Raw genomic sequence first — 24,793 nt, 5'->3', positions numbered from 1 at the left:
AATTTAGGATCATACAACATGATGGAAACGTAAAATAGCAATGGAGAGGGTGAAGACTACAGTGTTTAAAACAACAACAACAACAACAACAACAACAACAACATCATTTATTTTGATCATGTAGCCGAGCATATCCTGCACCCACACCGGAACCTCCACCACAATTTACCACTTTCTGAGCGTTGCAGCCTTGGCAGAACCAATTAAGTAGGAACAATTCTCATCAGCAGCGGTTTTGTCCGGGCCATATTCAGTGTGACGCAGTAGCATATCGCTGTGAACTGTCAAGAAACCGCCTGTTGTTGACATTTTTGTGCAGCTTTACAGTTTATGTTGTAGATGCAGAGATGGACGACCAAGGATGTCCAAGGTGCAAAACAACCAAGTACAGGAATCCGTCCCTGAAACTAATGGTGAACGTCTGCGGTCACACGCTGTAAGTAGTACACACATTTATTTATCACAACTCAGGAAGTCACGAGAAGTTTCCAGTTCTCTTCTTGCGTCTGCCGCGCCGGGTTGGTATTAAGATCATCAGCCAACAAGTTATGTATATCCTTCCTCCTGCGACGAGAAACCTAGATAACTGTACATTTTGTCCAGAAGGTGAACTGTTTGAGCTACATGTAGTAGCATAACATTAACTACCTGTGCGTCACACAGGAATTCACACAGTACTGAAAACATCAAATAGGAAGGGGGCACTGTGTGTAGCAGTACTCACATGTTTTACTTAAGTATAAGTATCAATACCGCAATGTAGAAATACTCCGGTGTCCGTTACAAGTAAGTCTGGTATTAAGAATTTACTTAAGTAAAGGTGCAAAAGTATTGACATCAAAATATACTTAAAGTACTGTACCAAAAGTAAAAGTACTCATTATGCAGAATGTCCCATTTCGAGTTTTCAAATCTTTTGAAAATAGCAGATTGCATTCTGAGCTTGTAGATTGGCTATTTTCAAATAGGCGAAATTTATCTGTATAGAGCTTAAGTGGTAATGTATGTTTTTTAATAATAATCAAAATCTACAAAGTAACTAGTAACTAAAGTTATCAAATAATTGTAGTGGAGTAAAAGTACAGTATTTGTCTGTGAGGTGTAGTGGAGTAGAAGTGAAAGTATAGAAAATTGGAAATACTCCAGTAAAGTAAAAGTACCTCAAAATTGTACTTAAGTACAGTACTTGAGTACATGTATGTAGTTACTTTACACCACTGGTTATACCTATGTGTCGCACAGGAATCCTCACAGTACAGAAAACATCATCAAATAGGAAGGGGGCACTGTGTAGTACTAAGTAGAATGATGTCCGTTATGTTGCATGATCCCACTTTTTAAGTTGGTGGGAAGAGCAAGTGAATCTATGCTAAGCAGCTAAAATGGGTCCAAGGCAATGCCGCCATGGACCCTCACTTTATATGTTTTTTTTTTTTACATTATCTCTGGGACTCCAATACAATCCTCAGTGTTACTTTAACTCTGAGGGTGTACAAAGAGAGCCCATAAGGTCCATTTGACAATTGTACATGCTAAAGAGTTACAGTGGTGTAAAGGTGCATTTGGTTCCTAATTATTAGTCATTGAGCAGGGGACCCCCTGGAACCCACCAAGGATCCGTGGGGGTCCCCGGACCCCACGCTGAGAACCACTGCCCTTATTTATGGCATTTGCTACAGTTTAACATTGGAAACACGAAAACAGACAATTGAGCTTGTAGATCTGCTATTTTTGGCGCATGACAGCAGTGTACGATGAAGCAGTGGTTCTCATCCTGTGGGTCGGCATCCCCAGGGGGGTCCCCACATGATTTGGGTGGGGTCCCCAGATGACAGTGAAGTGACAATTTAAGGACTTTTAATACCTAAAATAAGAAGGAAATAAGACCATTACTGAATCAAAAGTAATCAACAAACTACACTATAAAAACTGGTCAAACATTGACCAAATTGTCAAATAATATAAGAAAGACGCAATTATTTTTGAAAATAGCCGCTGTGAGCTTGTAGATTGGCTATTTTCACAATAGTTATCTGTCAAACTAAATTGAATGCCTCCTCAACTCCTATTCCAAGTTCAAATATGATTATTTTGGAGGGTCGTGGCCTGAAGGGGTTAAGAACCACTGCGATGAAGCATGAATCAGGCTATTGAGGGGGACCGTGATGAGACCATACGGAATGTTTGACCCTGTCCGTTTATTGACTGTATCATCAGGAAGTGGCTGTGCTTTGTCATCAGGTCAGCATGCTCATAACTCACTGTCTCTGCCCTGATGTGGGGGCACATGCAGAGAAAATTAAAATGATTTTGCAATGAAGCAATTTAGAGAGATGCCCTACTAGAGGAGGTCACCTTGGCGTTGATTCTTCTTAGAGCCCGTCTGTGAATAAATCTGTGGGCCTTTTTTTTGGCAACTGCTGCCCTCAGATTATATTGCACCTTTCTCACTGGCATCTTTTTAGCTTTTAGCTCTTTGTATGCAGCAAGGCTGTTTGAACATTTTATGGATATGTTTATACAATATGCTCTAAGTTCATTTCCCATTTGGTGCAACCGTGCAATCAATAGCACTATGCAAGTAATTGTTTTCCGTGTGCCTCCCGTCCATCCCGTTTCAGAGCTTTGTTGCTGTTTGATGTTATTAGCCACTTTGTGTTGGTTAAACCACTATTACGCCTTCTGTGCACTGACCCAGTGTCTTGCTGACAGCTGATGACACTGAGTAGCCATTCTAGTCTGGGGCTGAGTAGGCTCCCCCTGCCCGGGCAATGCAATGCAATATGGGACAGCTCCACCTCCGGTCTGGATCTAAATTTAAACCTCACCACAGCACATTTTGTGTCCCTGTCACCGGGGATGTTTGCTTTCCGTTATTTATTACACGCGCACAATGACGCAGGACCCCTGTCCTTTGGCATTTGACACAGGCTTCAAGGCACACAATTGACAGTAGGCTGCTGAGCACAGGCTTGGAAGGAGGAGTAGGATATAAAGGAGTTGATTGACTAAATTAACAAGTAGAAGCAAATCTGCCTACTTGTCGTTTTCCAGTGATAAATACAGCTAGTTGCATGACTGCAAGACTTTGTTTTATTCAACATAGATAGTGTAGTCTAACCTTGCATATAACTTCCTCTGCATTACAATTAGAAACACGTTATTGTCAAGTATGAGATTCAAGGAATTAACTTGGCACCTAGATGCATTGACAACCCACCATAATTAATTAATTCACAATGCATTGCGATGCACATAATCGCATATAGATCTATCACTATTTTAGAAGATTTTAGAAAAAAAATCGCCTATAATGAATTACCCAAAATAGGAATTCCCGGTTGAAAGTGGTTAATTCATTAATGTGTGGCGACTACACAAAGTAAATGGGCACTCTCAGGACTTGCAGAGTAACCACCTACATTACAGAGCCTGCATGGTAGACAATAGAATATACTGTACAGCACAGCCTGTGCAAATGGTAAAAATTGTCAGAGTTTTCCTGGCTGTGCTGTTGCTAACAGGTAATAGGTCACATGGCAGCAGGACATAGTCACTGCAGCAGGTTAGCAGTTGACACAAAGGCCGTTCCTGTCTCTCTGCGCTCAGGTGTGACTGTATGAGAGCGGCGAAGAAGGCAAAGGGCTCTATGAGAGAAACAGGTGAATCCAGACCCAATATGCGGTATTGTTCCTGCTTTCTCTTGCATAGGGAGAAGGAGGCAAAGCTGAAGGCAATGTCATGAAAAGGGGAGGGGGTTGGGGGGCGGAGGGGTTCTTTGCTGAGCCAGGCCCCTGTTTACCCTTCCTCTGCTCTGCCACCCCCTTCCCTGACCTGCTGACAGCTGCAGATGGGAGAGATATGAGCTAGGAGCTCTGGGCAGGACAGGTGAGAGAGAGGGAGAGGGTGAGAGAGAGGGGGGCGAGGGGGAGCGGATGAGAGAGGGAGGGGTCAGAAGGGCTCATTCAGTCACCACCCTACTGCAGAGACATCAGCAGCATCAGCCTTGGCAGAGATAGCAAGTTTAGAAGAGCTTTGTTTTTTTTGCCTGCTCAAGGAAGAGTGTACACTGTCACTGTTATATGTAGGAGATTCACAGCCCCCCCCCCCCCCCCCCCCATTCAGAGAGCTATACCGTGCAGAAGGCACACTCAAGAAGAAAGGTGGCAAGTTCACTCCCAGAGTCTCCTCCTTCCCAGTAGATTTTAGTAGTTCACCTCCATGCTCTAGAATTACACAGGATTTCCCCCCATGGAGAGTTTCTGTTGTGTGGTCCATTTATGGGCCAGGGGGCAAGCTACGCCCCTATCCTAGCCCTGCGTTGATGAATGAGGGGCTTTGTGGGCCTGTGGAAACAAGCCGAATCCCCCCATCCACCTCCATATGGTCAGGCCTATACATCTCCTGTAGCCTGGGGCCACAGTGAACATCTGCCCCTTCCAGGGTGCACTTGAGCAGGCACTCGTCTCGCTCCCAAGAACCAAATGGACAGCGCAGATGTTTTGTCTCTGATTCAGTTTTCGGGTTTATGTCGTCAAATCGAGGCGCAGCCAAAGTAGTGTGTGTGTGTGTGTGTGTGTGTGTGTGTGTGTGTGTGCACTGTGCACGCGGTTGTGTTGCTGTAGATGTTTGTGTTCATCGTCTTTGGCAGGTTGTACTTGTTTGACCCATATCTGAGACACTAAGCATAAACAGCCAAAGTCCACGACTCTGCAGTTTCTCCCATATCTGCTTTTCTTCTTTTTTTGAAACCTGCTGATTCAGTGAAAGTCTTCCTTGATGTCCCTTTCATTATATAGCTCTAATAGGCTTCCATCCATCCCATGAGGGCCTTTGACTTAGTAACATTGTCTCAGGTCCAAGCCTTGACATTGGAAACAAAATGATTCAACCATTCCCGCCAATGACACAGTACTGAGAAGAAGAAAAAAATCCCGCAACATTTTTATAATGTTGTATTAAAAAAAATACTGTCAGTATGCAAAACCAGATAGTGACATTTGGAAACCAGATGTTGTTCTGTCTTGCGAGGGTGGTCAAGGGCAGGAAGCCCACTAAAGGTGAATTCCTGTGGAATAAAGCTCCACAGAGACTTAATTAAAAGAGTCGACTGTGTAAACGTTTATCCAGCCCCACCTCCCCTCCAGTGTACCTACTTAGGGGGAGATTTAAGTCTGTTCCCATTGTCTTCAGCGCTCACTCCACATTTGAGTGTGACTGATGTGTAAACGCTTACACAGTAAAATCCTCAGTATTTACGGGCCCATTGGTTCCATTTGTACACTCTTCTGAGTTAAATTAACACCATACCTGCTTAAAGGTAATTGATAGGGGTGGGCTCTGCTTGATTCTATGCCAGATGGAGAGTGGAATAAACCTGGTTATTTGAACCATCTCTGTCTTTCTGTTCTGAGCCCGTTGGTCACTGATGATGATGGAAGCTCCTTGCTCTCCTTTGATTCATATATGCCAAGGAGCAAGTAGGTTCTCTGAAAAAGTCATCATTGATTTCCATGCGATGCTGCTAAGCATTTTTATCATGGCATGGCCTATTTTTCCATTATGTACTTGAAGTACTTATTTTTGATTCATTGCAGCCAGGGCTTCCAGTGCCTCTGAAAATATACCTTAAACTAGTGGTTCTCAAAGTGGGGTTCGGGGACCCACAGGGGTTCTTGTGGTGTTTCCAGGAGGTCCCCAGCAAGGCGTGACCGAGACTATAATGGCCGGGACTATGTTTTCACCCCGTGTATAGTATATAATGGGGATTTAGAATTAGAGAAGATTTTGTGTGGGATAAAATAACATTTTATAAGATTCTTTGTAGCCCTGGGATCATAACTGGTGAAACTATTCCACAATCTCTGAATGCTATATAAAGTCTGGAACTACACCTCCCGAAAGCCTAGAAAGGAAGCTGCCATCTGTTCATCATTTTTATTTATTTTTTCCATTTCTGATGAGCAGCAAGCTATATAGGCTTGGATTATCTTGATTTATATCAGGAAACATTTGCATGACTGTAAAGACGAAACGGAAGAGCGGAGGAGGCGTCACATCCACTTTACTCCTGGATCATTTTCAGAGCTTCCGTGCTCAAGACTGTATGACAGAAGCATTTGAAAATTGTGGGAGGCAAGCAACAGCCTAGCTCGCGAGACTAACGTCATGATAACATCTGTGGTGTCACTTTTTCTGAAGGGTTACTGCATTACAGTTCCACCTCTTTAGATGCTGTATTTATGTATTGGTGCTGCTTTCTAGCATTTACGGACGAAGAGATGGTTTCATATCGTTGCTGTCGGGCAGAAACCCTGTATCTCCCATATTTCAATGTTTGTTTCTTTTTTTTTTATTCATCATATAAGAGTGTCGCACAAAAGTAGACTAGTGAAAATAGATTTTAAATGTATTTAATAATAAACGGTTATGGACATATAAGGTTTCCACCTGACGGCAACGATATACTGTATACTGGAAGTCTGTTAAAGATTCAGGAAATTGGAGATAAAATCAAGAATAAGATGTAGCTTAACGAAACATGACAGGGTCTAATAATGGTGTGGCTTCTAATATGGATCTCGATATGGATCATGATGTGGCCATACTAAGACTATAACGTCAGTCATCTATGACGTATCTATGATTTATGACACCAACATTTGGGCAAGGTAGGTTTCAGCCTGATCCGACCACTGTTCACTTCCATCATAACGTTTAAGCTAAATATTTCAGAAAATATGAAACGTGAAAACAAACGTGTGGACTGTGGAGGTAGTTCCTTCACCTAATGGCAGCGTGCAAAATACATTTGGTGCTGATTGTAGCGTTTTGCGAGATTATCCGTGGACACACCCCCACACACACAGAGAGACCCTCTGCTAGACAGCTAGCCTCCTACAGAGCCACGTTGTAAAAACACTACATTGGCCTCAGATCACCGTTTTATAATGATAGATTACGTGAGGAATTATTGAAATAGATTTTAGTATGCAACGTGGCAGATTCACTGTATGAGTCCTTGTGAAATGAGAGGGAAAAAGTGTTTTTCCAGTGCTGACAGACACTCAACGGCAGGGTTTGTCAGTGTAATTTCCTCTTGTCTGAGTGTGGGAGTTTGCCTAATCGTCATTCCATTCATAATTCCAACACACTTTTGCCGCTTTGAGGAAATATTTATGGCCCATTATCACCTACTGGGCTCGATGATAACTCACAGACCTGTAAAACACAGACTTGTCTCGCTGTGAGGGGGGGGGGAAGTATTTTGATGTGCGCCTTCTTAACCCGCTAATAAGTAATTCACTGGTTCTCAACATGGGGTCTGGGGACCTCCAGGGGTCCTCTAGGGAGTTCCAGGGGATCCACAGCTAAATTATGGATAGTTAGGAAGTACACCCTTACGGATCTGTAACTATTTGTACAGTCGGAGTTGAATTAAAATTAAACACTTTACAGTGTAGATAAAAATATAGTGTCAGATCGGGGTCCATGGCCTAACTCGTATCAAACTGGGGGTCCTTGAAATCTAAAAGGTTCAGAAAATCACATCAGGGCCATGTAGAGAACGAGAGGGCTATTTTCTGTAAAGCCATAACTTACTATCCCCCCCCCCCCCCAGATGTGAGAACTGCGTGGACATGCTGTTCGTGCGCGGCTCAGGCAACTGTGTGCAGTGTGACACGCCCCTGAGGAAGACCAACTTCCGCGTGCAGCTCTTCGAAGATCCTGCCGTGGACAAGGAGGTGGAGATCCGCAAGAAGGTGCTCAGAATGTGAGTATGAGAGTGTGTTGAGTTGAATTGAAATTGAATTGTGTGGGGTTGGGGGGTAGGAGGGGTGTGTCTCTGTGTGTTTATGTGTGCTCACATGTCTCCTCCCACTTCTTAAGCGGCCTTTGTCTCTGTCATTACGGTGTTTGTTTTGTAGACAATGAATCTCCATGGGGAGGTGGGGGGTGAGGGGGTTGAAATGTGAACGCTCTTTATTTTTTTTATTTTATTTGTCTTTTCCTTCTCAGCCCCTCCCTGCCAGCGCCCTCCAGCCCTCTCATTTGTTCTTTAATAGGTCCATAATTGACATCTAATATTATGTGTACTGTATCTCTTACAGCATGTTAAGCTAGTATTATAACTATAATGGAAGATTTTGGGGTCCGATCACGATTTTGGAGAGTCCTAGCCCACCAGTTTCTGATGTTTTGACCGATATTCTGTCAAAAAGTACAACATAGAGTGTGATGTGCTTCCTTTCACAGATACAACAAGAGAGAGCCTAACTTCTCCACCTTGGAAGAATACAATGACTACCTGGAGCAAGTCGAGAATATAGGTGAGGCAGGCCTGAGGCCAGGGCAGAGGAGGGGTGTATGCTTACTCCCAGTATATTGATTTCTTCCTTGGCCCTGGATGCACAGACGGGAAGGTTTTTCCCAGTCATCGGTGCCAGCCAGGGTCACAGATCAAGGAGAAGACCTGCCAACACTTGCACACATCTTTAAGGTCCCTACACATTGGGGGGCTTTTTTTGTCTCTGCCAGGCCGAAGCGTGGCCGACACTATGTTTTGCCCCTTGTCCTTGTTTGATATGACCCCTACAGATTTTGTCCAAACGTCACGCAAATCGGTACACACTCACAGTATCTCTATAGTCATGTGATCAAGACGAATTTGTCAGATTTTTCATATTCCATCCTGATTGGCTTCCAAAGTTTGCAGGAGTGGTCCGTTTTGAACAAAATGTCTCAAATCATGAACGCAGCGTGCGATTGCCGTGAAATCCCACTAGGCCAAGGAAGAAATGCCACCCTACATTTTTCAAATCAGCCTCATGGTGGCGCTATAACAGGCTGATTTGCGTTTTTATCTACAACTGGACCAATCAGCGTGAAACCTTGCACCTGGCTTCCCTAGAGGGCCAATGATAAAAAAAAATAAAAAATTACTCCTACAGATTTTGTCCAAGCAAATCGGTACATATTATCTCTATAGTCATGTGATCAACACGTCACGGATCTATCCGATTTTTCATATATCATCTTGATTGGCGAATTCTGAACATAGCTGGCCCACAATAACCTACCTGACCTGGTGGAGACCTGTGCTCCGAGGAGCTGAGCACTTTTTCTAGTTTCTGTGTGAAATTACTTTGCTGCAAAATATATTGTTTGTTTGTGGCATCAGTACATTGACACAGAATGGAAATATTGCGAGGTGATCAATTGACGTAATTGTTATTGAGAACAAGGTCGATTTGTCAGAGCTTCCGCACCACGGATAAAGGTATCATCAAGCTGTATGAATGAGGCATGTTTTTAATACTTACGCTGAGAAATATTTTCCCGCGAATATTTAGCATTTTGTTTATTAATCAGAACTCCGTTGTGTAAATGCCTGTAGCCTGATTTATACTCGGTCGTATGTTGCTGTGCTGAAAATAGCAGATCTACAAGCTCTCCTCACGAAAACACGCCACGATGTAACGCTTTGTGAGCCTGGTGGATGATGACAATTATGACAATTTTTCTCACTGTCTATTTGGTTGATTTCCATGAGCGGCTTGCGGAAAAAAAGCACAGCCGTGTATTTTCAGCAGAGCACTCATGCTCGCCGCTTCTGTGAAATGGGTCTGGTGGAATCCACAAGCATTGTCTAGACTCCAGAGTGACTGCGATCAGGTGCAGCTGCCTCGTCAAGGCCAGAACTCAACGCTACTGCACCAGGTGGAATCTGAAGTTTTCATGGATCTCGTACAGTGGAAGCTGTCATTCAATCTGGCTGAGCCTGAGCGCACCCGTAGATCCACTCCTGGTGTGATGGAGTATGAATTTGGCATTTCTCTGACTCATTCCTGCTGGTTTGCATCTTCACAATGGGCTGGTGTAACCTCTGTAGCCGATACCGCGCATCTAGGCATACCTTGAATTTTCAGTAAGGATATTATGTGTAGTGTTCAAGGTTGAGATCCTGTGCCAACCTTTTAACGTGTGTGTGTGTGTGTGTGTGTGTGCTCGCGCAGTGTATAATTTGACCAACAACGTGGATGTGGAGAGCACCAAGCAGCTAATGGAACAGTACCAGCGTGAGAACAGAGATCTCATTCAGAAGAACAAGGCTAAGTTGGTACGTGTTCATTTACCCTCATGTGTATTTTTAAGATGATGAGACGTTGGCGATCAAGTTGGCGATGCACTATCCACAGAGATTCTGTCATTATCCCAGCTTGTTTGTCTCCTTTATGCTATTACATGTCTTTTACACCCTTACGCATCAACGTCTCCTTTTCTGGTCCTCATACCTTCTCCCAACATTGAGTCCACTACATAATCACAACATTCCTGACCTGTGTTGCTCTTCTTAACCCCTCTGTCTTCATTTTTCTATGTCTTTACACTGTCCTGTCGGAATTAAGCAAAGACTGACAAAAAATATAATATTTAAAGATAAAGTCTATAACGCAGGGTGCAATTGCGTCTGGGTGTTTCCAACTCCAGTTGTGGTGGCTAAATGGCGTGTTACCGGAGCACAAAGTGAGCCACACTGCGCAAAGGGGTTGTGTTTAGACTCCCAATAAGTCAAAGGTGTGTTTTGAAATTGACTGCTGGCTCCCATTACATTTAAAAAGCAGGTGTGCCTGCTCCATGCCCGTTGCTATTTAAATGATGGCTTCAGCAACTGGAGGAATCGTAAACGATTCTATGCTGAGTAAAATTGTAATTGCAATTGACCATTTACATGAGCAGCATCAATAATGTGCTATAATGATGTCAGGAGACACGGGGAAATAAAGCTCCCTGCCCACCAAAACATCAGATGGAGAGGAGAGGTGGACCACAGCTGTGGCCATGCTGCTGTGGTCAGAATCATGCCTTCCTCCTGTAAGTCCCAAACTTCAATCCTGTGTCCACAGAAAAACTGCAATTTAGTACTTACCATACAAAAAATTAATGATAATACCCAATTATCATTATTTAGGAGGAAATGGGACCGTGGCACTTTCTCTTTAAGGTCTGGTTGTATTTTATGAGTGTTTATGTTTATATAGTTTATTAGAGCTTGGACCTCATTGTTACCCCATAGTCCTGTGGTTTTCTCCATTATGTTGATATTCCTTCTTCTCAAACGCAAACTATCTTGTCAGTCAGTGTTAAAACATGTTGATAGTTCTTCCCACAAGGTCCTGTTTGGTATGGTAAATCCCACATTCTAACAGGTACCAAAAACCAACGAGAACTCTGAAGAACTGGACCCGTGAATGGGAAATCCCAGAAATGGGAATGGGAAATCCGGTAACTGGTCTACGTCTTATTTGACCAAATTTAAATTGTGCCCTGTACCAACAAAAGTGATGCACAAGAACAATGTTGGTTTAATTAAGAGATTCAGCAAATGTCATTTGTTTGTATGCATACATTTTCACCTACTACCCAACTTTGACACTCTTTATCAGTTTCACCTTTGCTTCACCAGGCATTTAAAGCTTTCATGGCCAAAGTATGGTTCTGTTTCACAAAGTTAAGCACAAACTGTAGCACATTGGTCTATGTTTGAGGGAACGGACAGATTTATACTTGGTTGTGTGCTGGTGGCACGCCTACGGCCACACCGTAATAAATCTGTGGTGTTTTGACTAGATTTCAGAATGTACTTTATGCTTTATGATCTTTTTGTCTTCTCTTCTCTTTTTTTCTCTGCCTCATCAGACACGAGAGCAGGAGGAGTTGGAGGAGCTGCTGTTGCAGGAGCAGCAGGGCAATGAGCAGAGACGCCTGAATCTGCTGCAGGACGAACAGAGGCAGCTGCAGGCCAAGAGGAAGAGTAAGCAGGCTCTACTGGATGATCTGGTGAGACACACGGGAACGCATCTGCTGCGTTTTAAGATTTAATTGGCTATTCAGAAATAGCAGATATACAAGCTCATAGCGTGGCACAGAGTGCCGCGCTAAGAGCTTGTAGATCTGCTTTTTAAATATTTTAATTTTGAATTATATCTTTGAATATATATATTTTTAAAGCGAACATTTGTAACTCTAATCTTTGCTTCTGGGGGGGTCCATGGAACTAAATATTTTGAGATGGGGGTCCGGCGGCCAAATACATATAAGTTTGGGTGTCCTTGACATGAAAACGTTTGAGAACCACTGATGTAGCAACATAGGTTTTTTTTGTTTTACTGTTAGGATTTAAAAGACATTTTGTAGAATCGGCCTCAGGTCTTAATGGGTTAACACATTTACTGTGTACCGGCAGCATCACTGATGACCATATTCACACGGTGGCCATTTTGCTCTAATTTACTGTACGTCACACCCAAGGTACGAAAACCCCACCTTGAATGTGCCAAAAAAAACTCATAGTACATAACCGATCACGTTGGAGAAAGACCAAATGATGATACAGAATTGTATGTGTGTTGTGCACACACACACACACACACACACACACACACACACACACACACACACACACACACACACACACACAGCTCCTGGGCTCACGACTTGGGAGATCATTAAGAGCTTATTAGCAGTCATTGCACTTCAGGGTACACTGTTGTCACTCTGCCATTCCAAAAGCCTCCAGGCTCCATTGTGTTGAGCTGCAGGCTTTGGGAAGTGATTGTCCCTGCAGAGCGACCTGCTGTAGGACCATCACAGATAGCAGGCTAAGCTGTGTGTTTGTTTGTTTAAGGCACAGGGCCTGTTGACTATAGGCAGATGAGATCAGCTCTTACCCCCTGGGGGCAGGACGGTGGGGGGTTCTCTCCTGAGCCTTGACATCTGTAGCGCTCTGTGGGTAGAGAGAGCTCTCTGTTCTCACAGGCAGACACTTAAAGCCTGATTTATACTTTGTTGTGCGGCGGCTTGTAGATCTGCAATTTTCACCGTGCAACACCGGCACGCAGCAAAGTATAAATCAGGCCATATACATGCACACAGATGGCAGTGCTTTGTTTCCATTTCCCAAAGCAGTGATTAACAATTGAATTAAAATACCTTCACCTAATCCAGCACTGGAAACTACATCACTACATACACTGAGTTGCTTACATTCAACAAACAAATAAATAAATAACATAAACTCACGCATGTATTTGAACTTGAAGACCCTGATACATTACCATAATGTTAGTACATAACATTCTGTGTATTCTGTAGAACCACATAGTACTGTAGGTCAAGGTTAAGTTGATTTATAAAGCACATTTAAAAACCAAAGTACTCTACATGCATAAAATAAATATCTGAAATAAAGGTAAAAACCTCAGTGCATGCCAAGCGTTAAGACGCACACACCAGTGTAAAAAGGAGTGTCTCAACACATGGAGGTTTTTTAAAACGGGGTACAGCCAGTGCCAGCGTTTTTTTACCGTTTATTGGTGATCTTTTTAGAGCTGCAGAACCCACAACGAGGACCCGGATGTAAACAAAAGGTGTCTGGGCGATGGCCAAGGGTCCCGTCTAACGACTGGAACAATAACATTTCTACCGCGATCCGCCATTGCAGAGAGATCGCGCGTCGAAAAGGGCTGGTTTTGACCACAAAAAAAAGATATGGAGATATGGACCTTTTTCTCAAGATCCCATCATTGGGGCGGATGCACGTCCGTTTGTTTGGGGGATGACGTCACATCCCTCCATTCCCTTTTTAAAGGGTCCTAGAATCATTCCTAAGTTGCGTTAGAGCGCCCTCGTTTACAAAAAAAACCCTAATATTATGTTAATGGCACTCCACAGATGTATTTGCAAAAACGTAATATTATGTTTATGGCCCTCATTGTGTTAATATGGGATTTAAAAGAGTTACCGGGGGGAAGACCAAATAAAAAGTGATAAACTATTCCAAAGCCTTGGGGTAGCATTAGAGGAGGTACAGTTGCCCTAGATGGGTCAGAGGATCTAAGAAGCCTGAAGGTGGAACAGGGGCAAAGGAGGTCAGAAACATATTGTGGTTCCAATCTACGTTGTGCTTGAAAAACAAATAATAGAACCTTAAACTGGATTCTGCATTTGATAGACAGCCATTTACAAGAGTCTAGTATAGGAAAGATATTGTCCCTCTTACTTCCGTACTTACGTACGTATTTCCCCGGAAACTATCTTTTTTCTACCAATCATAACACTTGTTTAATTCACGGAGAATGTAAACGGATTTGTAAAGCATCAACGTCATTTCCTTGGGTGGTACTTCAGCCAAATTCCGGTACTTTGGTTTAGACACTCAACTGGCTAGGTCTTGCCCAGCGTGAGTATAGTGCCAGTCAGGAGTCTAGCAGCTGCATTCTGAACTAACAGCAGCCCAGATGGAGTTAACTGACTGAGTCCCATGTAAAGGGAATTCAAAACAATCGATACAGGAGGAAATGAATGTAACACAATCTCCAGGTCCTAAGATGAGGGGAAAGCTACATTTTCCAATGGTTCTAAGCTGGAAGAAGCTGCCATCCACAGTTGTTTTGTAAAATTGTAGGTCTGAATCAAAGACGACACCAGAGGTTTTTGGCATGAGTATAAAAATTTGAGGACAGAGGTCCTAGTTTGGTGGCTAAACTTCTGCTGGAGGGAACAAAATATGATAACCTCCATCTGTTTCTTGTTCAGCTGGATGACGTTTTTAACTATCCAACTAATGTCGTCAAGGCAATCAAGGACAGACTTTTTGGAGCGATCATCAAGTTTCAGTGGAAGCTGTGGATCATCAGCGTAACAGTGGTAGGAAATACAATGCTCACAAAAATAGAAGATTATCCACTTAGACCCTCTATACTTAGTTAATCTGACCTACTTGGTGCGCTCTTTTTTCGACCTACACCAAATGTCTCCACCAAAAATAGCTGATCTACAAGCTCACAACGGGTCGCAACGCAGCGGCTTGTTTTTGTATTAACCTGATTGTTGATTTATTTGAGCCCCCTTTCCCCTCTCCCTCAAGAGGCCTTGCCTTTTGCCATGCTGCAGCCTTGCTTGGGTAAATAAAGGTTAAATAAAAGCTTAGCTTGTAGATCTGCTATTTTTGCCAAATGTTCCCCCGGAATAGGGATTTACTGTGGTTCAAGTGGTTATAGGGGGAGCATATACTGAGAAATTAAAATACCTGAAATAGAACATTGAGGTACTCCACAGGTGATGGGTGCCAACTAAGGAGAGTTCCCCATCTTAATTTAATTAGGATACAAAGAAAAATACTGTAGATCAATTACCATTTGATGGCATTCAGTTTATTTGCCATGCTAAGTATGGCTCCATGCTGTTCTACCATGGACGTGCATCCCATCAAAAACGTCCTGTTTCTAGTATGAATGTCATGCCTGGGTTTGTGTTCCTTGACCTCTACACTTGGCAGCTCTCCACCAGAGAAATTGAAATGTCCAACCTTGTCTTTTAATGGAAGTGAAGACGGTGCAATGACCTTGAAATGGTGTCCCCCCCACACCATGTTAACATGGCTTGCATCAATAATATGGTGGCTAAGCTGCCACAGTGAGTCCCATTCTGACAGCTATTGTTCAATCGCATGGCTTGTGTTCTCAAATCAAACTGACTACAGTCATATATGGAATGTTTCAATATAGACATGCTGCACATATTCAATTAAATTCTGTTTATGTCGTTGCAGATCTAACGAAATTAAAATGTGCAACTCCCGCATTAATGCACTCAAAAATAGTAGAAATTTAAAAACATTCAGAGGAATAATTTAGGAGAACCTATAATATTAAAGCAAGATGGCACACATAGGCATGGTGGCGCAGTCGCTGGCGCAGTCGGTAGCGCTGTCGCCTCACAGCTAGAAGGTCCCCGGTAGGACGCGCTACGTCCTACCGGGGAAACTCCCCCCTGTCAGGTGATAAGAAGCGTCCTGCTCACTCCTCATGCATTGAAGGAAGCATGAGCTCAGTTCGGGGCTCTCCCCAAGCTGGCAGAGGGAGAGTAGTGCCCAGGATTACATTATTAGGCAATTGGCACTGGGTGAAGAAAATGGGTTACAAAAATCGTGGGGTAAAATAAAAAAGATGGCACACTTATGTAGCAGCTTTGAATTAGCCTTTAAAGCACATCAACTTGCGCAGTGCACTGTTAACGTTTGATACAATTTGTATGTTTCCCCAGGAGCGCTCTCAGCTTCCTGCTACCCTCTTATTGGCCCAACACAAGGACCGTGCTGCCCAGCTGGAGTCTGAGATTGAGAAGCAGAAGCAGACCGTCAAGCCTGCCACTCTATTTTCTACTGGCATCCTTATCGTGAGTACAACAGTACAAGACATCTGGCCACGGTAGCTTTTTAAAAGCTTCTGTATAGTTGCCATTCAGTCTTCATTCATGAATATGAGCTCATACTTTGGCTGTCCAATCGCTAGACTGGACTTAAATGTGTAAGCATTGTGAACACTTAACACATGCCCTTGCTTTACCCATTACCAGCACATGGCTAGCATGCTTATACAGTTAGCCTATGCAGGTTAGCAGGTTGGCTGACTTCTGGGCCTGTGCAATTTTTCATCACAGTGCAATTTTAGATCTATGCTATTTGACTTTTGAGCTGTTCCATGCATGCACTGCAACACTTCTGGGGTCTATTCAGATGTTTTTGTGCACCTCAGACAGTTTTTAAGTTGCTTGATTCAATATACGTACGTATATATAATATAATTTCTTTCAAATATATTTTTGGTGGCTTTTCTGCCTTTTTATTTTGATAGTACAATGGTAAATGGTGCATTTATAGAGCGTCTTTATCCAAGGCGCTTTACAATGATTGTGCATTACATTCACCCATTCATACACCGATGGCGGAGGAAACCATGCAAGGCAGCAACCTGCTCATCGGGTGCAATTGTGGGTTCAGTGTCCTGCTCAAGGACACTTCGACACTAACTCTGGGGGAGCCCGGAATCGAACGGCCACTCTACCTCCTGAGCCACTGCCGCCCCCAGTGGAGGAGACACTGCCGCCCCCAGTGGAGAGAGACATGCAGCAAATATGCCGCCAGGATTGGGAATCGAACCCGGGACATGCTATTCAACTTAAAGCTCCACGTTAATCATGTTAGACTTATTGAAAACACACATCCCTGGTTGTGGTGACTGATATTGTCCTTTTAATGTATGAGGATATTTCATCTTATTTTGTAAAGAAAAATATTATTATTTTTAATTTTTAATTTTCAAATGAAAAAAAGTAATCGAACAATGAAGGGTGCCACATGCATTAGAAGGACAATATCAGTCACCAGAAAGAGGTACTTGTGTTCTCAATGAGTCTAGCATGGTTGATAAAGCAACAACTGTCTGGTGTGCACACAAAAGCCTGAGTAGACGTTAAAATGACCCCAGAAGTGTTTTAAAGTGAAATACACATTTAACTCATTCACTGCCAGAGTAAATAAATAAATAAAGCCCAGACTGCCTGCGATTATTCGTTTTGCTTACCTTTTGAAGTAGTCACAGAATATTTATCTCCAGTATGATCGATCCTCCGATCGTTGCTAATCACGGAGGGTCTCACTGTGCTTCCGCAAAAAAATATCATGTCATTGCGACCCCCGTTCGCTTGTTATAGGCCGTTGAATATAGCATGTCTCGTCAAAAATGCAAGAGTAAAACCAGGGAGGCGAGATACAGACGTTTTTCCAAACCGATTAACAAGGAAGTGAACGGTGAAGGAAATCTTGCGATCACGTGATCTCCTGGTTCTGTGTGTCTGAGGATGAAATGGTCACTCCTGTGTTAGCTAAGAGCGCCATCTAGGGGAAAAACTAAAAACACAGCAGGCGTCAAAAGACGTCTTTGGCGGTCTGGGCTTATGATTCACAAACGTCCAAAGGGAGGGAATGAGTTAAGGGACATAGGGCCCTCTGAATGCATTTTATTTTCACATGTGTCATGTTCTGTGGAAGAAAATGTTTAATAGAAGATTGCATCTGTCCCTCACGTCGTGAAGTGGGAGGAGCTAAGACACGTGCCTCCTGCACCCTCACCTAAAGACCAAACAGAGTGTTTCCAGGAGGTGAGACACGTCTGACACGGACAATCTCCTCTTGTGTGTTACATCTGTGAAAGGGCAACGCTGGACATTGTCCCGACCTGGTTCTCTGGACATTGTCCAGAGTTCATATATATGAAAACTAGGCTGATGCTAATGCTTCTGAGCTTCAAAGGGAGGATGTTCCTTAGTGTCTATTTAGTGCTCCTTTTTGTACGGGAACGGGCCCTCATCCTTCTCAGTCATGTCATCACATTCCTCCAGGCAGCCATCGGGGCCCAGAGAGGCTGTATGAGGGCTGAGGGTTCTGCCAGGTCCCTGTGTCGGCTTTGTGCTCATGGTGTCTGTTTTTCATTCGTTTATTTTCATTTTAGTGTGATGAGATAGTCTCGTGTCATCACCCCCTACCCCTGAAAACACACTCATTTTTGCACACACGCGCGTGCACACACACACACAAAAACAACCCTCATGGGGCGTAGCTGCCTTCCCACGGTGAAGTGGTGCGTGGGAGAGATATCTGCTGTAGTGCTTACCTAGGTTTGACTTGGAGCGACAAGCTCAAGGTTTTGACATACTTAAGTACTTTACTTAAGTGAAACCTTCACTTTCACCATTGTCACTGAACCATCCAGCCAATTTGATTTCAGATACATGCGATCCAAGCGACATAAACTCTGCTAACGAAGTTCAAAACGAAAGTTCTCTTGATGTAATTTCTTTTTTACCATCCACTGCTACCACGTCTTTACGGTATGGTCAAATGAAGGGGAGTGGCCAATGCCTGCCGAGGTGAAATTTGATGAACTGTGTTGAACTTAAATTTGAGGCACGGAACACAAATTTACTTCGCAAACGAAACATCCACCCTTTCACTTGCACTGAATGGAAGTGAATGGGACAACAATATTCAATTCGTGCATTTGTGACTGTATTCTTACTCCTCCAAAGTTAAAACGAGACAATGAGCCCATCCATCTTACCAAAAGTGGAAAAGAATCAAGTTCAGAAACTCTCGATTCAATGGAGGATATTTTTTTTCCTTCTCTGCCCTTGATATGCAGCGTGAAGTTAAACTTGCTGATGGAGAGAGAATCAGTATGATGGTGTTGCTCTTGGCTTCAACTAGGCCTCATTTTTCCTCACCCCCACCACCCCCTGTCCTTTTTCTCTTCATCTTCCCAGCTCTAGTTGCTCATGGTGGGGTACAGCTCTCACCATGTGTGTGTCTGTCTGCCTGGCTTCGCTGTGAGACTTGGGTCGGTAGGGAACGTGCGGTTTTGGATTTCCCTCCACCTCTGCCGGGTCCATGAGACTAACTGTTGTTTGACTTGGTGGGGATTCAGCCCAGAGTGGTGGATTCCTGCAGAACCCTGGAATTCATTTATTTATCTGTTAGTTTGTGGTCTTCTGTTCCAAGTAGGGCTTCAGTTTTTCATCAGCAGAAATTAGAGGGAGAGAAGGAAAAAACACCCCACGTTCTTAAAAGTCGGGCTGTGTTTCCATAAGACGTGTTTGTTCAGGGGTTAAGCTGATTCCGTGCACCTTTCTTCAGTGGTCATCGTAGTGTCAATACACTGCTGTCTTCTGAAGGACAAGTGCAAAAGCGAAACGGAGGGAATGTGATGAAGATTAATGGTTGGGGCTGCGACCTCTCGTCTTCATTTCGATGCGCTGCTGCTGGTTATGTAAGTTCACCAGTTGCAGAAATCCCCCCACACCCACACGCACACAAAACGCAGTCCATCCACCCCACCCCTGCCAGCCTCAGGCCCCCCCAGGCCAAGGTGAGCCGTCACAGGGGGAATGACTGATCTGTGTGTGTTGTTTTTTTAACCATCCACTCCATGGAACGTGAGGATGCTGGCTGCCATCGCACCTCCAGCTTGGGTCTTTAAATAAAATATGATCTAATGGTGCACCTAGCTGTGCCATGGTGTTTACTGGCCCTGCAGCAGACAGCGTAGCCTCAGCAGTGCTTGGCTTATCCAGGATGATCTCCTAGCACCGACCAGGTTGGTCTCCAACCAGGAGTCCTGTGTGTTGTAGAAATGGTGGTACATGTCATGTGTATGTTGGACTTGTTATTAGTCTAGCAGCAGAGGCCCTCAGATTTTGAGATACCTCCCCGACTTAGAACAAAACACAACCATGTTTTTTCTTATCTTTAGGGTCTCCCATTAATGAAATGAATTGTTGTGAACTTTTATTTTGGGGCAAAGTGTGTTTTTTTGGCAATTCTTTAGATCTACCCCAATCTCTGAAAAAGGCTGAATAGGGTAAAGGTGACAATAAAGCATATAGGGCATAGTAGTGGCGGCCATTTTCTGGTTCCACTCCAAAATAGTCAATGCATTTTTCCCATTGACATTTCCAAAAATATTTATATCAATTCATTTAAGCCTAGAATCAAGCCACCCAGGGTCTGGTGAATCATGACCATAAAACATTTTTTTCTGTGATTTATTTATTTATTTTATATTTAATTATATGGTATACTATATGTAATAAATACCCTTTGTTTTGCCGTTTTCAAAAAAGTTTTTTCACAGAATCAAACGTTTTATGGTCATGATTCACCAGGATCCTGGATGACTTGATTCTAGGCTTAAAATAATTGATATAAATATTTTTGGAAATGTCAGTGGGAAAAATACATCGACTATTTTGGAGTGGAACCAGAAAATGGCCGCCACTGCTATGCCCTATAACTTGAGAATGCTCACTGTAATCTTCATCAAATTTGCTGAGGTATGAACCAGGTTTCTACCCGATATCACCAAAGAATCAGAATGTAATTTACCTAAATAAATACTGAAATATATTCCTTTAAACATATCTTTAGTTTAGGCGTAAATTGTACTTTTGTGGTGATAGGGACTCCTTTACTTTATCTCATTTACAAGAAAAACATAAATTCCTGTGAAATATGCGGTTACTGCATTGCTTAGGATGCTATTAAACAATAACCAGTGGTTGTATGGAGATATCTAGTACAGTTTTATTTCAAATAAGATTTCTTTAAGTTTAGACATAGCCCTCCCCTGAAAAAGATTAGGTAATTCTCAATGGGAGTTAGGTGTTAATGATGGTCATCATTTTTGGGAAGGGAAAGTTCAGGTGGCTGTACTGTATGTACCACATCACCAAACATCTGAATATGAATATATCCCAATAATTACAAAAACACAAGTTATATGGCATAAATATGATTATGTTTGCATGTACATCAAACAATATCTCCTACCTAAATCCAAGTTTGAGCTTGTCTTGATATGACCAATTAATAAAAGTATAATAATAATAAAAAGGCTCTGTCAGCAGCCAAGGAATCTTACAATGTTACTTCCCCAGATCCATCCTCCAGCACCAGTTCACCCATCCACACCTCTCCTCCAACTACCCCTATCCCAGGAGGCTGCAGCTTATCACCCCAAAGACCCCTCCCTTTTGTGCACAGCCACACCTGGAGATAGCCCAACACTACCACACTTACCCCTCCTCATCACTGGGGAGATTTGAGAGACTGGTCCTGCTGTCTCCCAATGACAATTTGACACGTAGACAATTTACAATTACAATTTAGGCATTTAGCAGACTCTAGAGCGACTTACAGTAAGCAAGGACACAAGATAATACATCAATAATACATCAAATGCATAGAAAAAGAAAAAAAATCTAACTGCCAACTTATCAAAATGTCAACTTATCATGATACTAATAAAAATATTTATAAATTAAAAAAAAAAAAAAATACAAACGTAAACCAAGAACCTATCATCAGCCTGTACATTGAAACTATACACACTATAGATGCCAGGTCAACAATGACCTGGCATCTGTCTACATAATATGCTATCTAAGTTACATGTTAGCCTTTGCATAGGCCTGCATGGTCATCAAGTGCTACGGGCTGAGGTGGAGTCTGAAGAGGTGAGTCTTCAGATTATGGCAGAAGATTGGGAGTGAGTCTGCAGTTCTAATTGCAATGGGGAGTTCATTCCATAGTTTGGGAGCCAGAAGGAAGAAGAGTCTGGGACGTGTGGAGCGTCGTCCAGGGTGTTTTAGCGAAGGTTCTGACAGCTTCCCTGTGTTAGCTGATCTGAGAAAGCGGGAGGGGTTGTAGGGTTGGATCAGGCTTTGAAGATATGGGGGTGCCATACCTTTGGTTGCTTTGGAGGCCAACGTCAGTGTTTTGCACTCTGTACGGGCAGCAACCGGGAGCCAATGGAGGGAGCGGAGAAGGGGAGAGACATGTGAAAACTTTGGCTGGTTGAAGACCAAGCGTGCTACGGCATTCTAGATCATTTGGAGAGGCTTAAGTGCATATGCCGTGAGGCCAGTAAGGAGAGAGTTACAATATTCAAGTTTTGATATGACTGATGTCTGGATAAGGAGTTGGGCTGACTCCTGAGTGAGGAAGGGTCTGATCCTTCGAATGTTATAGAGTGTGAACCTACAGGATCGAGTGACCGCTGTGATGTGGCTCTTGAATGAGAGCTGACTGTCCAAGACAACACCAATGTTCTTGGCTGTTGGAACCGAAGTCACCAGGGTGTCTAAGACCTCACGACTTAGCTGGGAAGAAGAGAAGCTCAGTCTTGTAGACTGGGTAAGTCGAGGGCCGACCCAGCGACCTCACGATTCCCAAGGGAGCTGGTTCCAAAAAAGAATTGCCCAAAAATAAAAGTTCACAACAATCCATTTAATTAACGGGAGACCCTAAATATAACAAAAAAACATGATCGTGTTTTGTTCTAACTAGGGGAGTGGTATCTCAAACGCTGCTGGACTATATTGAGTCACAGCAGCAGCAGCAGAAGTCTTAATTCAGTGCTTAATTTACAGCCTATACTATCGCTCAAAAGGACTTATTTTTGACTGAAAAAAGTGTTGCTTTTTATGCCGTGGCTCCTAGACGTCTAGGACAGTGGTTCTCAACCTTTTGGGTCGGGACCCCCAGGGGGGTCCCCGCATGATTTTGGGGGGGGAGTCCCCAGATGTACAACATTGTTTTCTCACTCAACATTAAACAAACCAATATACAGTATAAGTGTACACAGGTATTTCTAAAGTGACAATTTAGACCTTTTTAATACTTCTAAAATAAAATAAATGAATACAAATAAAATCATTACTGTGTCAAAAGTAATCAACAAACTATACTATAAAAACTGGTGAAACATTGGCCAAATTGTCAAATAATATAAGAGGCAAAAATGGTAGATAAGCTATTTTCACAATACTAGAGGTTTGGGCCGCTACACAGCCCTCATGCCTACTTTGCACTCTGCCGATCCGACCAATATGTCTGAGTCATAGTCTCTTTTGTGCCCATATATGGAGATATCTGTTGCTGTCTGTCTACCTCTGTCCCTTTTATGCCCATATATGGAGATATATTTGTATCTGTCTGTCCTTGTCCCTTTTATGCCCATATATGGAGATCCATGATGTCACCAGTATATGCCCATATATGGGCATGCTGATATGCCCATATAAGGAGATCTCTGTATCTGTCAGTCCTTGTCCCTTTTATGCCCATATATGGAGATCTCTGTATCTATCAGTCCCTGTCCCTTTTATGCCCATATATGGAGATTCCTGATGTCATCATTAAATGCCCATATATGGGCATGCCCTCTTTTGTGCCCATGTATGGAGCTGACTCGTGGTTTGTTTATGGTTATGTTGTCATAGTGACGTGGCCGCGGTTTGTTTATGGCTGAGTCAGAATGACGTCAGACGTCTGCCGGCCAGCCGGTCCTCCCTTAAGCCAGTATTAATATAGGATGCTGTGAATTCATAATCTCTCATCATCCCTCCACATTTGAGTTTGAGATCAGTATGATGCCATTAACATGATGTCAGAGATCCACAGGGAAGTTTGATTCTGATTCTGATTCTTATTATACCTTCTTGAAATATATACTGTTTTCGTTGTGCGACAGGGAAAAGGGTCATGTGACTAGGCCTGTCACAATTATTACATAATCACCTGATCGCAATTATATGAGATAATCGCAATTATAATATCAGAATTGTATCCACTCATCTGCATAAATTCACTTGTTGAAAAATAGCAGAAATGTCCGTTCTACAAGCGCACGACATGTTTGTATTGTATATTGTTTGCATTGTATTATGTATACAGTATTTATTTCGATTATTGGTACCAGTCATTGTCGTGTGTGTGTGTGTGTGTGTGTGTGTGTCTGTGTGTGTCTGTGTGTGTGTGTGTGTGTGTGTATAATTAATTTTTTTTTGTCGTTATGCCAATTCTTCCCCACACACATTTTTGTATTGTCACTGCCCATAGGATTACATGCAGTGACAAATATCACCGTCCCTGTCCGACTTCCCTCCCCAACCATGGGCCAATTGTATTTGTTTAGACGCTCGACAAAGACCCTCGACTTGACCACTGCGCCATGTATATACGTTTTTTGTCATATCTGCCCTGTGCAATTTTTGTTAACAAAACTATTCATTTTGATTTATATGTTCAATCCCCAAAACACAATTATTTGTATGGCAATTAACTCTTTCAGTGCCACAATACGTCAAATACGTCATGAGGCCTGACGCCCCGTGTGCCACACTACGTCAAATACGTCATTAAAAAAAAAATCTCTTTTTTTTTTTTGAAAGAAATGCTCAGAACCCAAGATATGATGATTTGAAGATTTGCTGCTCCATTCACTTCTTGTTTAACTTTTTACTGAAAAAGGCTGTATCTCGGCTCCTAAGCACTTTTTTTTTTACAATTAATTTTGGTTGTGGCACTCAGAACCAAAATTCCATAAATAAGCAT

General features: G+C 42.9%; 1 protein-coding gene across 1 annotated transcript in view; it reads left to right on the top strand.

Annotated features, from left to right (window-relative positions):
- Positions 1-267: 267 nt before the first annotated feature.
- mnat1 (MNAT1 component of CDK activating kinase) overlaps positions 268-24,793 on the top strand; it is a 50,624-nt gene continuing 26,098 nt past the window's right edge. Inside the window, exons 1-6 of the mRNA XM_080413245.1 lie at positions 268-436; positions 7,622-7,774; positions 8,257-8,330; positions 10,017-10,120; positions 11,701-11,841; positions 16,108-16,239. Coding sequence (XP_080269371.1) covers positions 348-436; positions 7,622-7,774; positions 8,257-8,330; positions 10,017-10,120; positions 11,701-11,841; positions 16,108-16,239 — 693 coding nt within the window. The 5' untranslated portion in view covers positions 268-347. The remainder of the gene's footprint in view (positions 437-7,621; positions 7,775-8,256; positions 8,331-10,016; positions 10,121-11,700; positions 11,842-16,107; positions 16,240-24,793) is intronic.

Source organism: Gymnoscopelus braueri (assembly GCF_963280865.1).
Source record: "Gymnoscopelus braueri genome assembly, chromosome: 19".
In the NCBI taxonomy this organism is placed as follows: domain Eukaryota; kingdom Metazoa; phylum Chordata; class Actinopteri; order Myctophiformes; family Myctophidae; genus Gymnoscopelus; species Gymnoscopelus braueri.
This window is presented reverse-complemented; position numbering and strand designations above follow the sequence as displayed.